This window comes from Notothenia rossii (assembly GCF_949606895.1).
Source record: "Notothenia rossii genome assembly, chromosome: 6".
Lineage (NCBI taxonomy): Eukaryota > Metazoa > Chordata > Actinopteri > Perciformes > Nototheniidae > Notothenia > Notothenia rossii.
In genome coordinates, this window is record NC_136909.1 from 72009651 (window position 1) to 72028960 (window position 19310).

At 37.8% G+C, this 19310-nt stretch overlaps 1 protein-coding gene and 1 long non-coding RNA gene across 6 annotated transcripts in view; one reads left to right on the forward strand and one right to left on the reverse strand.

Moving 5' to 3' along the window:
- LOC307044453 overlaps positions 1-5923 on the reverse strand; it is a 16426-nt gene extending 10503 nt beyond the window's left edge. The window contains exons 1-2 of the long non-coding RNA XR_013809645.1: positions 5783-5923; positions 3173-3279 (exon numbers count right to left, since the gene is read on the reverse strand). This is a non-coding gene — a long non-coding RNA (uncharacterized lncRNA). The remainder of the gene's footprint in view (positions 1-3172; positions 3280-5782) is intronic.
- hmgcll1 (3-hydroxymethyl-3-methylglutaryl-CoA lyase like 1) lies at positions 4596-17899 on the forward strand. Of its 5 annotated transcripts, none has more exons than XM_079689693.1 (9): positions 4596-4884; positions 6866-6943; positions 7372-7479; positions 7840-7935; positions 8127-8275; positions 8981-9044; positions 9285-9473; positions 15799-15924; positions 16300-17899. In XM_079689693.1, exons 1-9 carry the CDS (start codon positions 4789-4791, stop codon positions 16402-16404), a joined length of 1011 nt encoding a protein of 336 aa, XP_079545819.1. In that variant the 5' UTR covers positions 4596-4788; the 3' UTR covers positions 16405-17899. The 5 variants fall into 5 exon arrangements, with proteins under 5 accessions (XP_079545819.1, XP_079545820.1, XP_079545821.1 ...); XM_079689694.1 differs by lacking the exon at positions 4596-4884 and adding an exon at positions 5104-5760; XM_079689695.1 differs by lacking the exon at positions 4596-4884 and adding an exon at positions 5852-5918.
- The last annotated feature ends 1411 nt before the right edge of the window (positions 17900-19310 follow it).

Below are 19310 nucleotides of genomic sequence, written 5' to 3' on the forward strand. Positions count from 1 at the left end.
TGTTTGTGAAGTCAACTGTCACTTCCCATTAGCACTAGAGGTGGCACCTGCGCATTTAAACCCTTTCTTTATTTTGAAATCCTGTATTTTTAGTGTGGATTTAACACCTGCATTCAAATACGGCTGAATTTCATTAGCAATGCTTTCATTAGGTGATTTCATGAATATTCTAAATGTATACATTGAAAACTTCTGATACTTTGTAAGCCTTGAGTTTTAAAAGTAAATCTTTAAAGTTGGGCTTTGCATTTTCTACATTGTGTGCAGCATTTATGAAACATGTTTTTCCATGACCATCCGGAATAAACTTTTCTTTAGTATTCTTCTTCTGTGGTTTGTCTCAGGAGAAACAGAAAGCCTCAAAGAAACAACACATCAAATGTTTAAAAAAAGTTTTAAAAGGAAAAAATACAAACCAAAACAGATGCACAGGATATTAAACTGTTTTGTCAAGGATGTCTCAATCCTGTAATAATCGTGCTGATTTACTGTGTCAACAAGCCCTCTTGCTAATGTTCAAAATGCTGCCAAAACAGAGAAGAACCAGGACATTTCCAAGCACAATTATCAATGAAGGGAAAAAAGCAACAAAAAAGCAAGACAGAAGAAGCGAAAGTCACTCCTTTAACGTAACCCTGTTCTATTAAAACCAGTTTCTACACAAAAAAACTAATCAGTATTTCTATAATATCTGTACTTCGAAGTCTCTTTAGATTTTGGGGACTTCAATTGGGTAAATGTCTAAAAAAAAGTGGATCTTGACTTGCTAAGCAAAAACTAATGTTAACACAATATTTGGCACATCTGAAGGTTCTTTTTCAAGTGTTTTATTTCTCAACTACACACATTCCTACATGAAGCTTTTGGAAACAGGGATGATGTGTTTGGTGTTGTCAGTGATACAGTATTTATCTTTTACAGTACAGGGTCATGTCTCCATTTACAGTCCAGTCTTTTCTATAGACAGTGTAGACTGCTTAGACTGAGTTAAAAAACAAACGTCACAATTTATTTGAAATTATTATCTTAAAGATTTAAATCCCAATTTGATCCTAATTATATCCATATTTAATGGCTGTTTAAGTTCAACAATAAACAAAGTGTCATTGTGTCTTCTTTGGTTTAATTGTAAAACAAACATTACGCTCAAAAAGAGTAAGATGAGAAAGTATTAAAAAAGCAATCCAACAATACTCAGCTCTACACTAAGATGGTTGTGAGTTGTTTACGATTGGCTGTCCTGTTCATTGTTCCACACCACAATGAAAATAATGAATAATACATGCGTTTAGAATTCAAATAGAGAATGTCAACAGTCACCACTTAACCCACCTCATGTGAAGTCTGGCTGTTGTACATTTTTACTGTGAAATTCAATTTCTTCCACCAAGGATTCGGATACACTGTCGGAAATCTCTATGCTTTATGATCCAGTCGCAGCAGTAATCCAGCCATGAAGTCCTCTGCGGTACAATATAAAAATCTGCTCAAGCTGCTTAGAAACATCCGCTCGAATGTCTTTGTGACAAGTGGTATATTCCAGACAAGAAAAAACGAAATGAATGTACTGTAGCATGTCATTTTGAATGATATGGATATATTACACCCAACTGATTATGAATTTGTGGGTTTTAAAGTGTTTAATAAATGTAGATTAATTAATTAGTTCATTAGCTTGATCAGGCGGGTGCCACAGCGTTACTTTATTCTGCATATACAGAGAAAAGTAAATTGTATTCCACAGTCCTGATCACATGTGGACACAACACACAGGTCAGTGGCTTTTGTGACTGAAGCCACAGGGCGCTCTGTGGTGTGATTACTGTGAGGATAATCTTTAACACACATGCTGTCTCTGAGGAGAGCTGTGGAAAGTTGGCTCAGAAAAGCCTTCCTGAAGAATCTGTAAGGTAGGCTCCTATTTTTATCATAGCTTTACATTTTATACAAAAAAGGTGTTTGTGGTCATTTTTTCTCTCTTGAGTTTAATATAATGGAAACGAGATGGAGGGGCTGATGCCTTTCCTTCCATAAGATTATTTATATATGTTAATTCTTTGCTGTTTTTGTACAGCATGTGGTATACATGATTCAATTCCAATCCCACACCATCCGAGTGTTTCTTTAGGACTGAGTGTGAATTATTCTAACTACACAGTATATCCAACAAACACTTCAAATTGTTCTGGTTATAAAACAGTGTCATGATTACGGTAATGCTTTCAGTGCGATGATCATGTGCTATTTACTCAGCATCAGGACTCTCTTGTTGTTACAGTCCAGTTAAATCCATGATGTAGAAATTGAAGACGGATGGAGGATGAAAATTGATTTAATCTGGTTCCTGTTTTCTTTCTCCCACTTTGTTTTCAGTGTATATCAGAGAGCTTAAAACCTCTTTCATGCCCTGCCGAAACCTGTACCCTATAAAGCAGTGTTCCACATCTGTTTCTTAGCACAAAAAAATCTTTCTTTAAGACACAACTGTTCCAGTTCAGCGACACGTTGTGACACTTGCCCTGTTTGAGTTGTATTTAATCTTTTGAGGCATTCATCATGTACTTTGTCTCCAAAATCCTCATGTTTAAGATATATTGTTCTCAGGAGAGAGCTTCCAAACAAGCGCTGAGACATCCTTTTTCCTGTCAAGAAATATCTGTTAGCCTAATCTACACAATCGTAAAAGAATATTGTCCCTTTAGAGTTTAACCTGTAGAAACCTCTTTAGGTTTGTGCATATATTTTATTAGACAGTAGCCTAATCATTAGACTCATTTGTCATTTTTCTTCACACCATTATTTTACTCTTTATTCTCTGAACAAATTGAATATGTTTGCAGTGATTTGTGGGGTCGAGATGTAGGATCATTTGTTAATGCTGTTCTATGCAATCCCTCTATTGGATTTGATTGCAAAATGCCCTAATCTTCCGTCCTGTGTACACTCTAAAAGTGAGATTAAAGAAATAAAAACGACTTCAACTCAAAGATGTCATTGTAAGTTAGACCTGTTAAATTGTATTTGTTATTCTTATAAAAACCTAAATATGTACTACAGAAAAATATACTTTTTTTACACATGTCAGATGACCCGTTATATAATACGATGTCTTTGTAAAATGTCAAAACCTTCTCCACTTACATACCATCATAGACTTTAAGTTTCCACTCACCTGCATTACATTGACTCCTAAAAGCAGGAAAGCCCCTGAAGGCCAGTTCTTTAAAGTGACCCTCTACAGCTGGCATTTGTCAAGATAAACCGTAGCTGCCGAGTTCCCTTGAAAGTAGAAATGTAAAAGGCCAGTGAGGGTTAATTGGTTGATGCAGTTATCATTTATTGAAAAAAAGCCATAGAAAAAACGACTTTTCCTCGTCATTTTTCTGACCATAGACTGCAAATACAAATGACAACTGATCTTAGGAAGGTTTCATTATATTATATTTCTTAACATATACTTTTGAAGTTCTATGTAGAGTAAACATGTCCAACGCTGTACACTAGGAGACTTTCTAGAGAAACAATTTGCATGAACTCAATGTTTCAGCAAATGCGGTTTTCATTATCATTTGGGCTTTGACACATTTAAGGCACAGATTTGCAGACATCTGAAAGAGTTTAAAGGCTCACAAACCACAGAAACCATGACATTATTATTATGATTTTCAGGAAAATATAACAATAGAAAAATCCTCTGATAATTCTTTAGCAGAAATATTAATCGGCAATGATTTTATTTAATCTAAAAAGCTAAATAAAATGTTTTAAAATGTAAACCTTTAATTCTACACAATTCCACCATTCACATCTGCTGCACTGTTATTGGTTCTATCCTCTAGAGAGCCATGAATAGGCGATTAGAGGCAATACGCAATTTTTAGAGGGTGGCAACTGATAGACATCAACTTTGAAGTCTGCTACAAAAAAGCCTTTTTCATGGCTGATCATATGAGTCGCCCTCCTCCCCTGAGAGGGAGGTAGAGGTCTCTCATCACAGAGCGGTTTAGCGTGGTGGGATGGCTGAATGCTAGGACTTCATTAAAGCCCCTCTATTGTTAACATCTGGGTTCAGAAGAATGGCTCTTTCTCTGGTAAATGTTGCCCTGGCTTAACAAGGGATTTTATTACACCATGCAGTTGACATTGGCAGCAGTGGCAAGTCTGGCAATGGAAACCCTTCGACTGTTCGGGTCACAGGAGATCAATCAAAGCAGCCCGTTTCCCTGAAGCCTTCACTAGAACAGGGAGTCAAATGTGTATCAAATGTTGTTGTTGAACCAAGATGTACAACTTTTTTGTGAATTCTGGTTAAAATGTTTCCACAGTGAAGAAAGCACTCAGTACCTAGCCCTCCCGATTTAAAGTTGTACAGACTCTTCTTTCCTTGCTGTATCTTTTTTTCTGCCCTGCACCTGCATTTCTTATTTTAGATGCACATAATATATCATCCCCATAATCACAAAAGAACTCCCAGACTAAAGTGCAGAACTAATCTCCCATATCACTCCATTTGCGCTTCACACCATCTCCTCTCCCCATCCCCCTCTGTACTGTATAAACCCCTCCCTAGTAGGGATGTGGCTGCCATGGCAACTGCTGAATCATCCTCCACCGTCCATCTGCAGCGTCCTCTAATTCCATCTCCTCCTGCAGCCAGGCCCTCCGGTATCCAGGCCTGCATTAGCGTATTGATCTAACGCTTCAATTTGCTATACGAGTTGCAGCATTCTCTGCGGGTCATTCTCAGAGGACACAGAGGTGCAGCAGGGCTGAACAGCAGCCATTTGAATGGGTAACGTACCCACTACAGTGAAGCACTGCCTGAGCTATGAGCAACTCATCCAGGACTATCCATGGCTGAAGCGCTGGCTGCAGGAGGAGAAGGTGGGCGTCCTTTTTCTTGTTTCTTATTTGCTGCACATGCTCTGCCACATGACTCAGTCATGACAGAGAGGATGCACAGCAGCCAGACACTGACTACAGTACTAGTGCTTCTTATGTAATGTCCCCTTCAATGGAAACTCTGCTCTACATTCACACATCACTGTGTTTTAAAAGGATGCATCTCTGTATTTAAAAATAGTCAAATGAAAAAGTCTTGCTAAATTGTTTTTATGGGACAATAGACGAGGATAAATTATTCTGTTACTGTTGTGTGACTATTTGTGCTACCTAAACAAAATGATTTGTTTTGCAAGTGGACAAATATTCTTCCCTTCATTCAAATACTCACATAGTATTGAGTCAAATTACTTGATCATCTATCTTTTCGGCCTATTGTAGATAATTGTTTTGGTTTAACAGGCTGCATAATTCTCGAATAGCTAAGTCTGAGCGTTGCTTCACTTTCAATTGTGAAACTCAGAAGTACAAGTACCACGGTGACATACTGCATTTTCGAGTTGCCATAAAGCGATGCATTCAAAATCCTTCTCCAATTTGTAAAGGGGTTTGGCAACAGATACTATTTACCACAGTTACAGTATACAATGTGTTTTGGAGACTCCAAAGCACATTGTATTGCATAGCAAATGTACTTACATAGCAGAAGTAAAGTAGCCTACTACATTACTGATGCAACTGTTAGAAGGAGTTCGTTGGTGGAGTTAATTCAAACAAGCTAACGTTAGCTAGCTAGTGTAAACTACGTCGGTCAATATTGACTTCTGTTCGCTAGTTGGTGAAGACAGGTGGTAAATGTCTATTCTAGAAAAGACGAAGACATCTTTCTCAGAAGTTGGTGGACATAAAAAAAAGGAGGTACCGTTAAAACTGAACTTACGTTTGTCAGGTAACGTCAGTCGAACAGAGACTCAAATAGATGGTAATGTAGCTCCATGTCTGTGTGTGGGAAGGTAGTGCCAACACGTGAGTTGTTAGCCACAACAACTCTGCTACTGTAGCTGCCATGTCTGCCGGTTTGTTTTGTTACTCTCCTCCGTAGTGGTCAGTGGTGTAAAGTAGATTTACTCAAGTAGGCCTACTTTATTTTAGTCAAATTTTGAGGGACTTATCCTTTACTTGAGTTTTTCCAATGTTTACTACTTTGTACTTCTCCACTACAATTCAGAGGTAATTTGTGTACTGTAGGCTACATGTATGCTAGACCTGAAGTAAATTCACAAGTTAACCTGCAGCATCCAAAGTTATTAAACCATGCTGCACCTTTACCAGCTGTGATAAAACCCATTAATACATCAACAGTTTGAATCAAAACATATGATAATTATTCTGAAATGGGTAAATCTGCATAATCAGTAGGCTATTTGTATTGTACCTTAAGTATATGTTGATGCTAATGCTTTTCTTCTTTTACTTGAGTAACATTTTGATTGCACTACTTTTACTTGTAAAATAGTATTCCTACACTCTGGTACATTTAGTACAAGATCTGGGTACTTATTCCACCTCTGCTAGTAGTCACTGATGATTAAATAACCTCAATTTAGCCGTTTTTTTTATTTGTATTGTCCCTGTCTAAAAAGCTATCTAGAGCTATATAAATTTGTATTATCTTTAATCTCTATTGAGTTTTTATGTTTTAATTTGAACAAGCGCTTTTCTCTTAAAAACAACGAGGTTAAGAACACAAAAATACCCTGATACTCTGAATATCTCATGTGGTTTGTGTGGAGTTACCCTTACCTGTCCTTTCTCTATGAGACATCCTGAGTTTGCATCTTAATGTCATGAAAAGTTTATGTTTAGGTTCTCAGGTTTCATGTGGTTTAGAGGTAGACAGTTGTTCATGTTAAAAATACCATGTCCTGGGGCGTCTCATGCCAAAAGGATGACTGCATGCCTGCTTCAATTCAGTCCTGTGTACCTCTAATTCTTATGACTGTATCTCTCGATATTTTCCCAGACTATTACAGGACATGAGTATCCAGGGTTTGTTAAAATAGTTGAAGTAGGACCACGAGATGGACTTCAAAATGAAAAGGTATACTACAGTCACAAATCTCATTTATATTTATACGTAGGCACCCTTGTTTTGTATCTTCATGCATGACCACCCGGGAATTTCCCATTTTTCATACATGAAACAATCCATAACATATGGGTTGTGTGCCATAATTGCCAGGAGCATATGTTTCACATTTTCTTTGAAATAGAATAGGAAAGATGACACAGCTTCCGGCTCAGTTTAATCAGCCTAGCATGTCACTGCTTTATCATTTCCTTATTGCACGGACTAGATGCATGGATAAAGTAAATGTATAACCACAATATGTTATTATTATTAAGCAAGATTCAGCAGGGGAATATAGATTTTATAAGCAAAAAGCGTTGCTAAATATCTTTCTTGTTGTAATTCCCATCCTGAGTGGAATCAAAGCCAAAATAAGTTTCAGTTTCATTGTTCCCCAGGAAATTGTTCCAACAGGGGTGAAAATCCAGCTGATAGACATGCTCTCGGGAACAGGCCTGCCTGTGATCGAGGCCACCAGCTTTGTCTCTTCAAAGTGGGTACCGCAGGTAATAACTCTCCTTTGTGCAAAGCAAAAGAGTGCTGAGTGATTTATTAGGCTCTCTTTCTTGTCTGCATAACTCCTGCGGAAAATCTCCTCTAGTATCCTTGTTAGACCTACAAGTGCCTTTGGAAATACTATTTGAACTCTCTCGCTCCCTGTCATAAATTGTGCCAGTATTGACTTCCTAAAAAAAAGCAAATATGAACATGTCACATTTTATTTACTGAGAAATGTTAAATGAAAAAATGATTCTGTCCTTTCCGCTGACTACAAGCATGTAAAAACATTTGTGCAGGGTGATTTATTCTCAGATGATGTAAAAGGTTTATTTTTCTCCATCATGTTTTCCCCCCACTTCATTTAGATGGCAGACCACTCTGATGTACTCAGAGGAATTCAGAGAGCACCTCATGTTCGGTATCCTGTTTTGACACCTAACATGCAAGGCTTCAAGGATGCTGTAAGCATTCATTTTGAATTCAGCTTGATGATGTCTGTTTTAGACCAAAGTTATTTTTACATGCTTGTCAATTTAAGTTTAATGTAGAGACTAGTGCTTTTTTTCCACATAAGTCCTGCACGTACCTAAGTGTGACTCCAGCACCGTGTTCAAAACTGTTTTACAAGTTCATTTTTCTCTCCTGTTTTAAGGTTGCAGCTGGTGCTACTGAGGTGGCGGTGTTTGGGTCAGCGTCTGAAACCTTCAGTAAAAAGAATATTAACTGCTCTATTGATGAAAGCATGCTGAGGTTTGAGGAAGTCATTAACACTGCCAAAGAGCAACAGATTCCAGTTCGCGGGTGAGTATTTGGGAAATTAATGATCCTTACAATTAATGAAAACACATTTCTAAAGTTCAACCACCTTTGGGATTGTTGTTTTTACTCCAAATTATACACTGTTGAAAAAACTGCAGTTACTATATGAAGGAGAAAAAACACAATTCAGTAATGATAGATTGAAATAAAGCGTCCAGATGTTCCCAAGGTTATATTTATGAATTAGTAAACCGCTCGTCCAGATGGACATTTAAGCAAACCAAACATTGAAAGTTACTGCAAATATTTACATTTTTATGCATGTTGGATTAAATAAACCTCTCTGTTTAAATAGGATGAACACATCAGAAACACAGTGAATTTGTTTCCAAGTGCTAAACAAATGTTTGATAGTTAAAATAAATGTCATCCAATCAAGATCCTTATCACACTAAAATCTAATCACGGATCTGGTAACCAAATCTCATATTAATCTTTTTGTCCGCCTTTGAGATATCTCGAGACGAAAAGCCAAAATAAGATTAGAAACATCAGAATTATCAGCAATCTTTGTATCCTCATTTAAATAGACGAGAGTCCATCTCACGACAGACAACTGTTAAACAGTGTTGTCTTCCTGAAAGTGCCAAACATAAAATCCTGTTGTTGAATTGCTTCTACTAAAACAATGGTTGTTTCAAATGTTATAGTTCATCAAATGCAAATCACAAATGTTTTGTCTTTCAGATATGTGTCTTGTGCCCTTGGATGCCCCCACGAGGGACACATTGAACCTTCCAAAGTCTCTGAAGTAAGAAAACCTTTCGAAAATCCTATTATTTATATTAACTGTTACATTCAGTGGAGAAAATATTAATGGAGGTCATTCTGAATTGTTATCACCTCACATGACATTGCATATTAACAAACATATACAGGTTTTCAAAACAAATGTATTCATTAGAAGATTACACGATTTATGGTTAGTTATTTACTCTATGATTCTGTGTTAATGAGAGAATCTCACACGTTTTTGAAACAATTTTTTTAGGTGGCCAAGAGGTTATATGCGATGGGCTGCTATGAGATTTCCTTGGGGGATACCATCGGTGTTGGTACTCCAGGCTCCATGTTGAAGATGCTGCAGAGTGTGATGGAGGAGGTGCCCGCCCACGCTCTCGCAGTTCACTGCCATGACACTTATGGGCAAGCACTGCCCAACATCCTTACTGCACTTCAGGTAAGAACTCATAATGCACTGTGGGAATGGTAATCGATAATTATTGTATTAGCAGAAGTAGTGGTAGAAAAGGCTTTTAATAATTGAGTTAAGACTGACAAATGAGGACTCCGTTTTATTGTTTTGACAATAACAATAAGACATGAGCCAAACTATGTGTCAATACATTTTACTGCATTTTGCAAAGCCGCATCAACTCGTTCAATTGTGACTCCCTGTAGTTTCACAGTTTAAGGAGTTTTATTACGAACAGGATGATTGTAAAATCTAAGATGAACACATCCAAAAATATCCATTTTAAATGTATTTAAAACTTCAAGGTGTACAACCCCTGAGCGATCTCTTTTACAAGATGACCCTTAGACAAAAGAAGGAATAAACATTAACAATAGAAACCAAAAAAAGAAAATCAAAAGGAAAAGATAATTAAATACAATAACAAACACACTCTCACACACACATAAAACAAGATTTCAACCCCAGTCCCAAATTCACAACAAAATATTCATCTGCCAAAGACAAATAGCAGTAAAGGTTTGAAAGGTGCTGCTTTCTCTGGCAAGTCTCTGCTGCCCTGCTCTGGGTACAAATTGCTCAAGGCACCTGGCAAGTTCTTTATAAATCAAGTGGAACAGTTCCAAGATTTTTCTCAACGTTGGGTTGTGAAACCTGTGAATTCTGAGAAACGTAGAGGACGGAGCTAGAAATTCCCAAAACCTGTATCTTTGAAAATAAGAGTGAAGGAGAGACTTGTAATCTCTGCAAATCTCGGAAAGTAATGTTTTACAATGCTCAGGTCTTTCTCAATTAAAGATAGACATGAGCTCTCATAATAATAATTCTATTAAAATAAATACACATTCTGATCTGTGTGTGAGGGGTGTTAAAAGTGCCAGTAATTGTTCTAGCAGAGGTCTGAAGAGGAACTAGAAATACTGACATGGTTAGAAGAGAGTCAGGGCTCTGTACTTTACAAAACATTAATATATCATCCTTTTGATCCGCACATCCTCTCATGTTGACTTGTTTGATAGCTTGATATTCTTCAGCGGCTTGGCACCTTCTCCCTCGCATGCACATCTTCCTCCTTCTGATGGATATGAACAATCTTGTGGAGAACCGCAGGCCGATTATGGATTAAGGCCGACCTTTTCATAAATCAGTGTTCTTGCTCATGATGACATGAAGAGGAGCAACCAGATGTGGAAGCACAGTTGAGGTGGTGATTCTTGTTCCAAGATATCTTTCAACTTCCTTAAGTAACTGCCAACATTGCCGAGATCACAACGGTTTTTCTGATGCTGTAAATCAGTATTCCTGCTTCGGTAATCATATGTTAAGCTGCTCTCAATCCATCTTGTGGCAGATGTTACAGTACATTCAAATACATCTTTTCTTGATTTTTAACATTTTAAAGAGCAAAGGATAAGTAGTGTTTATTTTACTACCGGAATCTGGAAAAAAAAAGTTATATTGCATCAAAAAGTTGAATAAGGCTGATGGCCATATATTTTGTCCACTTAAGGTTGTTTGAAATGATATTTAGAGATTGAACAACCTACGCATACAAATTTCTATCCAACATACATCTCTTAAAACACTGTTTCTCCTCTTAAACACATGTGTACTTTTTTTAGTATGAAGTGTACCACAATGTTAACCTGCTCTGAGCTTTAATGACAATGTGTCTGTTTACAACATTATGAATGTATCCTCTGTATTGGGGAGTATTGAGAACGCACAAAACAAATGTATAGGTTACAAAGGGACACACAGAAAAGCAGGAACCATCAGTCAACAAGGAAGAGGGGCATTAAGAAACATGATCTTAGCTTCCCCACAAAGCAAGATGATTCACAAACTGCCCACTGAGAAAAAACTCCCAGAATCTTAATGAACATAAGATATTTCCAATGGGCCTTTCCAGCACAGTGCACATGTATTGTAGTGAAGAAATCAACAATTCATGGACTCCCACAGTAATAAACTCGGTTTCTACACATCTCACAAAAATGTAATTAGGTTGTACATTTCCCGTGGAAGAGCTCTCGTCGGGTTGTTTTTACCGCTTTGCTCGTAGCGAGTGTAAAGCTGACATAAATGCAGACATAAAACAGACGCAACGCAGATATCAGTTCTCTGGAGCACATTGTCATCACAGAGGAGGAAGCTCATCGGGGGCTGGGTGGGTCAACAGATGTGAGGAGGTCAGCACAAAGGCTCACCTATTCAGTGTCTATTGGACAAAGCAACTGAGAGCTAGGTGGATAGAAGGGCCCGGGGGGGCTCCTAACTCATCTGTCGCTTGGCTGTTGAACTCCCTGACAATGCTGCGCTTAAAGGCCAGTGGAAAATGATCCTTTCATTTGCTCGCTGCAGTTGCCGGCCTCTAAAAAACGTTGCTAGGGCTCGATAATAACTGGTGTGCAGTAGATAATGTTGAAGTTTGTTTATTAGGGTTAAATCATTTGAGAATTAGCATCTAGATTTCAAAAGGGTCCTGTTATGCTGTGTGACTTTCAGTTTGAGGTACATTTCTGCATAATTTCTGTGGTTATGTTATTAATTAACAATGTATCAACAAAGACAACGTTTTAAGACCTTGAAACATTTAATTAACAAGAGTTACACTCCCACCAAGACAAGGCACCTAAATGTCCATTCTAATACATATTAGAATCAGTTATCAAACATTTACTCACATTTATTTTGTGGAATTTAATTTAAAGTATGCTAGTTAATAGTACAGCCTTTCGGTCTAGTAAATACTATCCCCTGTATTATAAAATATTATGGTTCCAGTGAATCATATAAACACAGAGGAAACTGAGATAGGGCAGACCTCCATCCATTCCCTTTTTGCAATGGTAATGAAAGTAAAAAAAAAATGTATCTATCCCCTCATTATGTGAACCTGCTATGTTGCCATGCCAATATATATTATGGGTCCTTCTAGCTGATTCTACACCCTTTCAACACGTTTCATTACAATTGGAAAAGTGCTTTTCCTGCTGACAAACAGACAAACAAACCAACCGAGGCCAAATCAAATCGTCCCTCGTGGAGGTAGTAAATATCTACTTTTTGTAACATTATTTATGTAGTTCACTGTATTATAACTTGAGATGCACACCCACTATTTAAAACACGGTGTTGTCAGATGTTAAAGGTATTTACTTCATGAAAACTTAAAAAAATAAAAGATTGACAGTCAGGACACAAAACAGCATAAAGCCTTAACAGTCCTTAAAAGAAAAAAAGATTTGATTTATTTTTAAGTGAATGCTTTTCTCTTTATTATTTACATTTGTATTCCTCTGTAACCCTGTAACATATTGCTCAAGAAAATATAAAGAATCTTCTTGTGTTAAATAGCAAATATATACAAAAGTTAGTCTTGATTTTGGATTGTTGGGTGAAAAGCACAGCGTTACAGTTCAATTCCTCGGTGGATCATATTCAGAATGATTCATCACAGCTGCCCTGTGGCCACAGAGAATAATAGCAGCCGGGGATATTTTGCCTACCATTTACTCACCCATAAACAAGATGGAAATGAAAGATTTTATCATAGCTTTTCATTACTGTGTGCCAGAAGTCCACACCACCAACTGGGATAGAAATGAATTCCCCCAGCGCTGTCAGCCCTGAGTCACCTCTTTTGTTCTTGATAAAGACATTCCTCAGTCTTTGTACCTTTTCTCTTTTTTTCCCAGGAGGTCTGGGGGGGCTTTGTTACAAACCTACTCCTGGCAGGTCACACAATGACAACGTATGTACTTATATTTCACAGGTTTGGCAAGGAAGATTATTTATTCTCATCCACAATTTTTGGTGTATTGTGGACAGCTGCAGCTGGGGAATACAGTAGAACCTGTTTGCGCTCTCAATTGAGTCCTCAATAACACGCTAACAATAACATTCAGCGCTTTCCTTTAAAGCACTGTTCAACCTTGATGGACTGTACAATGCAAATAACTTAGTTTTACTAATAATTCACCGTCTAACTTTTCCATATTATAATTGCCATGATCTTCATCACTGAGACCTAATAATTAAAAATGTAAAACTTGAAGGAAACTTAAAAAAGTTGAGGAAACTGAATGTTTATAGATATAGTATATGTTTTAACCTGTTTCTGACCACACAGCTTTAACCTAACATAAAGCCATACAATGTAATTACTTACAAAAAAGACAGATCTTGCATTGGGATCATAATATTGTTTTGAAATCATAATATGTATGAGAATGTGGTTTTTGGTTGGTCATCCATTAAGAAGTTGATCTTTTATGGTGAATGATCTGATTATATGGTTCCAAATATTTATGCCCTAATAAATACAGAAGTAAAAGTGTCATTTATTTATCCTTAATAGGTTTGTTTTGTCTATCTCCTAGCTGCCTTCTCGTATTCGGGGCAATCCTGTGTATGCGTTCCTGGAAAGAGGTGATATATGTGTCAGCAGTCGATCTCTGACAGTTTCTTTCAGCTTCCCAGTTTATGTAGCAGTGGGTAAAGCATCACTGCTCCATATCCTTCAGTGAATGCACACTCTCTGTTTCTCTCTCTCTGACGCAGTTATAAAACCAAAATGGGAGCATGTCCATCTTCAGCCTCGTCCACTCGGAGTGTAGAATGTCAACAAGCTTATCCCAAATCATGCAAGTTTAAAAAATGCACTGTGTCTTTACCAAGGAATGTATTGTTTTCATATCGCCACAGCTTACTCAATATGGCTTTTTTAACACTGAGTGCACATCTGGTTTCTGGGCAGTGTGAAACTAACTGAGCATTGGCAAGTTGGAGCTGCTGACCACCAAATCCTGCACAATTAGTGTCCTGAGGTACAGGGGCACGCTGATGAAGGGTCCGTTTTGTTCCTCTCGGAAACTGAATGCCGAGGACCCCTGGCCTTACACGGTTAGCAGCTGAAAGCGAGAGGATTGGCATGTTAGATTACAACTCTGTGTTTATGCTTTAAAAAAAATCTGCCTAGTACAATATCCTGCTCTGGCTTTATCCAAGGTCTGGAAATCTCGTGCACTCCACACACCAGAGTCGATCTCCTCCTCCTCCTCCTCCTCCTCCTCCTTCCACCCCCACCTTCTCCTCTCCCCTTGCCAACACAAACAGCAATTACGGCTGGCTCAGACGGCCCCTGAAAGAAATAGGTTCTTGTCTGGAGGAAAAGCAACCAATTAGCAACATTGTTCGGAAAAAGGCAACAGAGATGCTTTTAATTTAGCTTGCTTGGTTCTGCTCCATGGGGAGAAAGTCCTTCATGACCCGATGCCACTGTGAGGATCAGCGTGTTAATTTTGTCTCACTGTGGGATCCTCTGACATCTGGCTCTGCCACGGAAGCTGGAAAACATCTTTAATATTCTCATGACGATCCAGGGACATGTGGAAAACATCACAAGACCTTAGGCTGTAATGACTTTGATTCTGAAGGTCTGGCTTCATACGTTTACGGTGTGAAAATAAAATGTACACTTGTAGGTTTTTTACACTTTGAACTGCAGTTTTATCGCTTTGCGTAATATGCGAATTCAGGGAACTAGTAAAATACAACTATATAAATGCACTCATCTTGAAGCATTAACATCAAAACAAAAGCAGTTACATTTTCATTCCTAAGCCGTCACACACATCTTTTTCTTATGGAGCACACTTGGTATTTGTTGGCAGCGAGTAAAAAAGAACAAAATAAAAGTTTCCCATGAAATATAACAATAACTTTGATTGTAAGCAGCCGATGAGACAAACATGCAAACAGTCTTAAAATAAATCTTTTGCAGGCGCCACCACCACAGGACAGGAACACATGTTACTGAAGTTATCAGCGAAATTAATTATGACATTAGAGATTATTTGTAGCAACTGCACATTTGTCGAGAAACGCTAAAATTCTTGTATTGCTGGCACGCTGTAAGTGGATACCGTCCAGCTGAGGGGAGAAACAAAGTATTCTAAATGTGGCAAGAAAGTGAATCCCCATGGTTAAGGGCAGAGTATTGCTATAAAAACATGAGTAACAAGGAGAATCAGGAACATATTCTGTTCTGCATTTATATCGCGTATGAACGTAATTATGCGGTGCTGGTGGTTGGAGCTGACAAAGAGGATGACTAAGCCACATTCTGTGCCCACTCATCCTCGGGACATAAGCCCGCAGTTCTCCTAAACAGCTGTAAAACACGACCGCAGCCCTGGCAGCGGGCAGAACAATCCAGCAGAACAAGGATCTTTGTTCCTGGATTCTACCTGAGGTGGAGTGTGTGGAGGTCTGTCTGAATGTCTCTGTTGTGTGTCCTCTGCAGATGGGGGTCTGTGTGGTGGACTCTGCAGTAGCTGGCCTGGGAGGTTGCCCATATGCTCAAGGTTCATCTGGCAACGTTTCAACAGAGGATGTTCTCTACATGCTCCATGGCATTGGCATTGAAACTGTGAGTATTTCTCCACGTTGCACTTTGTATTTAATTTACCCATAATCCCAACAGATCAACCAAACTCAACAATCTTTCAGAGTTTGTTTACATTACCAGATGGCTCTGCAAACATAGTGCTCTGTAAATGTTTATTTTATAATATCAGTGGTTTTACACAACTTGCACAAGCCTACAGTGTTGCATGCCCCATCTCAGGAACAATTTATTTAACAATCCCTACCCCTGCTGGCCGGATATTTTCACTACACTTTTTCTATCACCTGTTGCACACGTTCTTCTTAAAGTCATGAGGAGCCTGTGTTCACATGTTTTGTTCATCTTAAGACAAAATCACAGTGTAGACGCTGATACTGCAACATGTTTTCTTTGCAGGGTGTGAATCTTGCCAAAGTGATAGAAGCCGGTGACTTCATCTGCAATGCTTTACGTCGCAAGACAAACTCCAAGGTTGCCAAGGCAACAGGCAGAACACTGTGAAGGGAATATATTTAAATATTAACTTTTTATTTAACCTTTTAAGTGCTTCCCCTGTCGTTGCTGCATTCAGACATGTCACCTATGCTTCTGTTAAAGAAGATTTTATTTCATTTATCTCATTCAACTAATATAAACTGGCCTTTTTAAAAGCCACATTTATTCACTTCTGTTTTCAAACTTTCTCATACTTAGAGAGAAGACAAGTGCACGGATTAAATATCAGTCACTTTTATTACTTTGCGGTGCTCAGTGGCCTTATAATAATTTTTTACAGAATAAGTATTTTATTAGTTTTTCCAACCCACTGAACTTTATCAAAAACCACCACATAGGTGTTGTGTTTCAATAAACAGAGAAGACAAACAACATGAAGAAAAGGCTCTCTCCTGCCTTTTAATAAACATGAATAGCTTTAATGCACTTTACTCCTCCGAAGACCCTTTCAGCTCTCATACTAGGTCAGGTCCTCTGAGAATAGCAACTTAAAAACAAGACTTCTCTCAAACTAAAAAGTTAAATAACACCTTGTCAAAAATAGTTTTTGCCCTCAGGTTTGCCTAAAAGCATTAAGAAAGTGCCCCTTGATCATGTATGTTCCATTAAAAAAACGTTTACCATTACATAAGCTACCGTCTGAGAGTATAGTCTGTGTAAGTTTCAAATGTGTTTCTTCCGTCTATTTAAATCCTATATGTGCTATATGTTAAACCTAAGAAAATAGAAAATTATACTATTTTCTAATTAAATGTTATGCAAGACAAGGTGGCAAGTATACATTGCTTTTATATATATATATATATATATATATATATATTGTGTTTGAGAAAAAAATATCATTATCAGTTTTTTGTCTTTTCATGTAACCATATGCTGGAGGATTAAGATGATCCAAATAAAGAAAACAGAACATAGTAGGAGAAAATACTTTGTGGGTGTCTTCGTCATCAGAACTTAGTGTACCCCTGGTTTTCTATCTAGCTTGTCATTAATAGCAGGCTCTTTGTCCCACTAGGGAATTACTTTAATTGAAATGCCAGTATGAACGCTGGCAGGACTCTGTGGTGCAAAGTGAGACTATAATCAAATGTAACTCTAATGAACAGATGTGGGAGAGTACTAAGATAACTTGCATTAATATATTCAAATGTGGTAATTAGCCCTGATAGTCGTCCAGCTTCATTGTCTGTGCAAACAATTATTTAATGAAGTGTAGTCACTCTCAGATATGTTTTGGGAAAAAAGCACTTTGTGAAGAAGGGGAAACCAAGTTGCAGCAATACAATAATGAGCTCGCTAGAAAAGAAAACTTTGGAAGTCTCCAAGTTTTGCAGTCTGAATAATTTGAAAGACAAAATAGAGTTGTTTTGACATTGCAGTACAAATCTGACATCTGACAATAAGAACATTATTCCTTCCAGTTGCTAGTTGTGTACTGAAACTGTGATTCAATGTGGTGTCATTAAATAAAAGTTAGTTTGCTTTCTACAAGTCTATACACTTTAATCTGGGTCTTTTTTCCATCTTTTCTATAAAACAGGACTTTTTCGCAATGGACTGTGTGAGAATCAAATCAAGCTAAAATCTGCAGCTCTTCTTATGACAACTTGAGACTGACTACTAAGTGAGCAAATCCCCACAGACAACCATGGTTAAAAAACCAGAATCCGTCACCTTTTCCATTTGAAATTATCCTGGAGTTGGGCACTGTTGTCATTGCAAAGATGTCGTCGACGGCATAAGCCACCCACATTGAGCTTCACAATGGCCTTTCAGAAACCATGATTGTCGTCTGAGAATATTTCCATATTTTATACAATCTATTTTTGCCACCAGAAAAGTCAGACCCTGCTTGCTAGTAGACATAATGCAGGTTAAAGCACTTTCAGGAGGTTCGTGCTTTGGTCATCTCCTATATTTATATCCATATCTTCATGGTTGATTCAGTGTCCAGCGTAGCAGTCTAACTGCAGGAATGTTCTGGCTTCCTACCAGCGGGGGTCTTTCTGTGTGCAGCATGTGTTTGCATGTGGTTTTGTGTTTACTTTCAGTCTTGATCCCTCATATATTCGCATGGGTTTCTTTCCTCCCGCAGTCCAGACATGTTGGTCAGGTGAATTTAAACAGCCCATAGCTGTGAAGCCTGTCCAGCTTCACTTCTCTTCTCCTAAATATTGTAAGTAGGCCGTTAGCATAAAAACAATACCACAATCATATTTCTTAACATAATTCATACTGAGTGAAGCTATTTATTATAAATTACACCAGAGCCTTTCATTCTGTCTGATTTTTTATTTATTAGACTCATCCTCAACAAATTAATTTGTGAAAACATGAATTGGGAAGATTTAAGAGGTTACAAGAAAGTACAATTCTTTAGAAAAAGAAAGACAGTATGGGTACAGATGAATGCTAAATGATAAGCTGAAGGCCAGATTTACCTGTGTTTCTCTGGAGCCCAATAATTACAGTAAACTAGCGGACCATATCATTGTCTCCAGGAGCCTGCATGGCTGAGAAGTTTCTCCAGCAGAAGGAAAATAAACCCGAGGTTATACTGTATTATTCGAACCAAAGCCATTAAACTTTCTTCCTACTCCTCTTCTAATATCTTTTGTCAAGTCAAATGCAGATAAATCAAGTTTGAAGCTCAAGTTTGATTAAAGAAAAAACAACAAATCAGAGAGTTGAATCAGTTTAGTCTAGCTGTTCTGCAATGTTTCCTGTCTCTTAACAAGGCTATGTATTTGTACTAGAAAAAAACAGGTCTTCATATACAACGTGAGACCTTCCGGTGTCAAGAGTGAAGTTTATTATCACATAAAGTTGAAGACTAAAGATCACTATTTATAATCATCACAAAAAGACAACTGGTGACAGCAATTTAGAATGTTCCAGTTGAGTTTTAA

Bases quoted from the DNA above. Each gene is read 5' to 3' on its own strand.
- hmgcll1 (XM_079689693.1), top strand. From the start codon at position 4,789: ATGGGTAACGTACCCACTACAGTGAAGCACTGCCTGAGCTATGAGCAA. The intron at 9,474-15,798 runs GTAAGAACTCAT...TGTCCTCTGCAG, and splicing joins ACATCCTTACTGCACTTCAG to ATGGGGGTCTGTGTGGTGGA. The intron at 15,925-16,299 runs GTGAGTATTTCT...TTTTCTTTGCAG, and splicing joins ATGGCATTGGCATTGAAACT to GGTGTGAATCTTGCCAAAGT.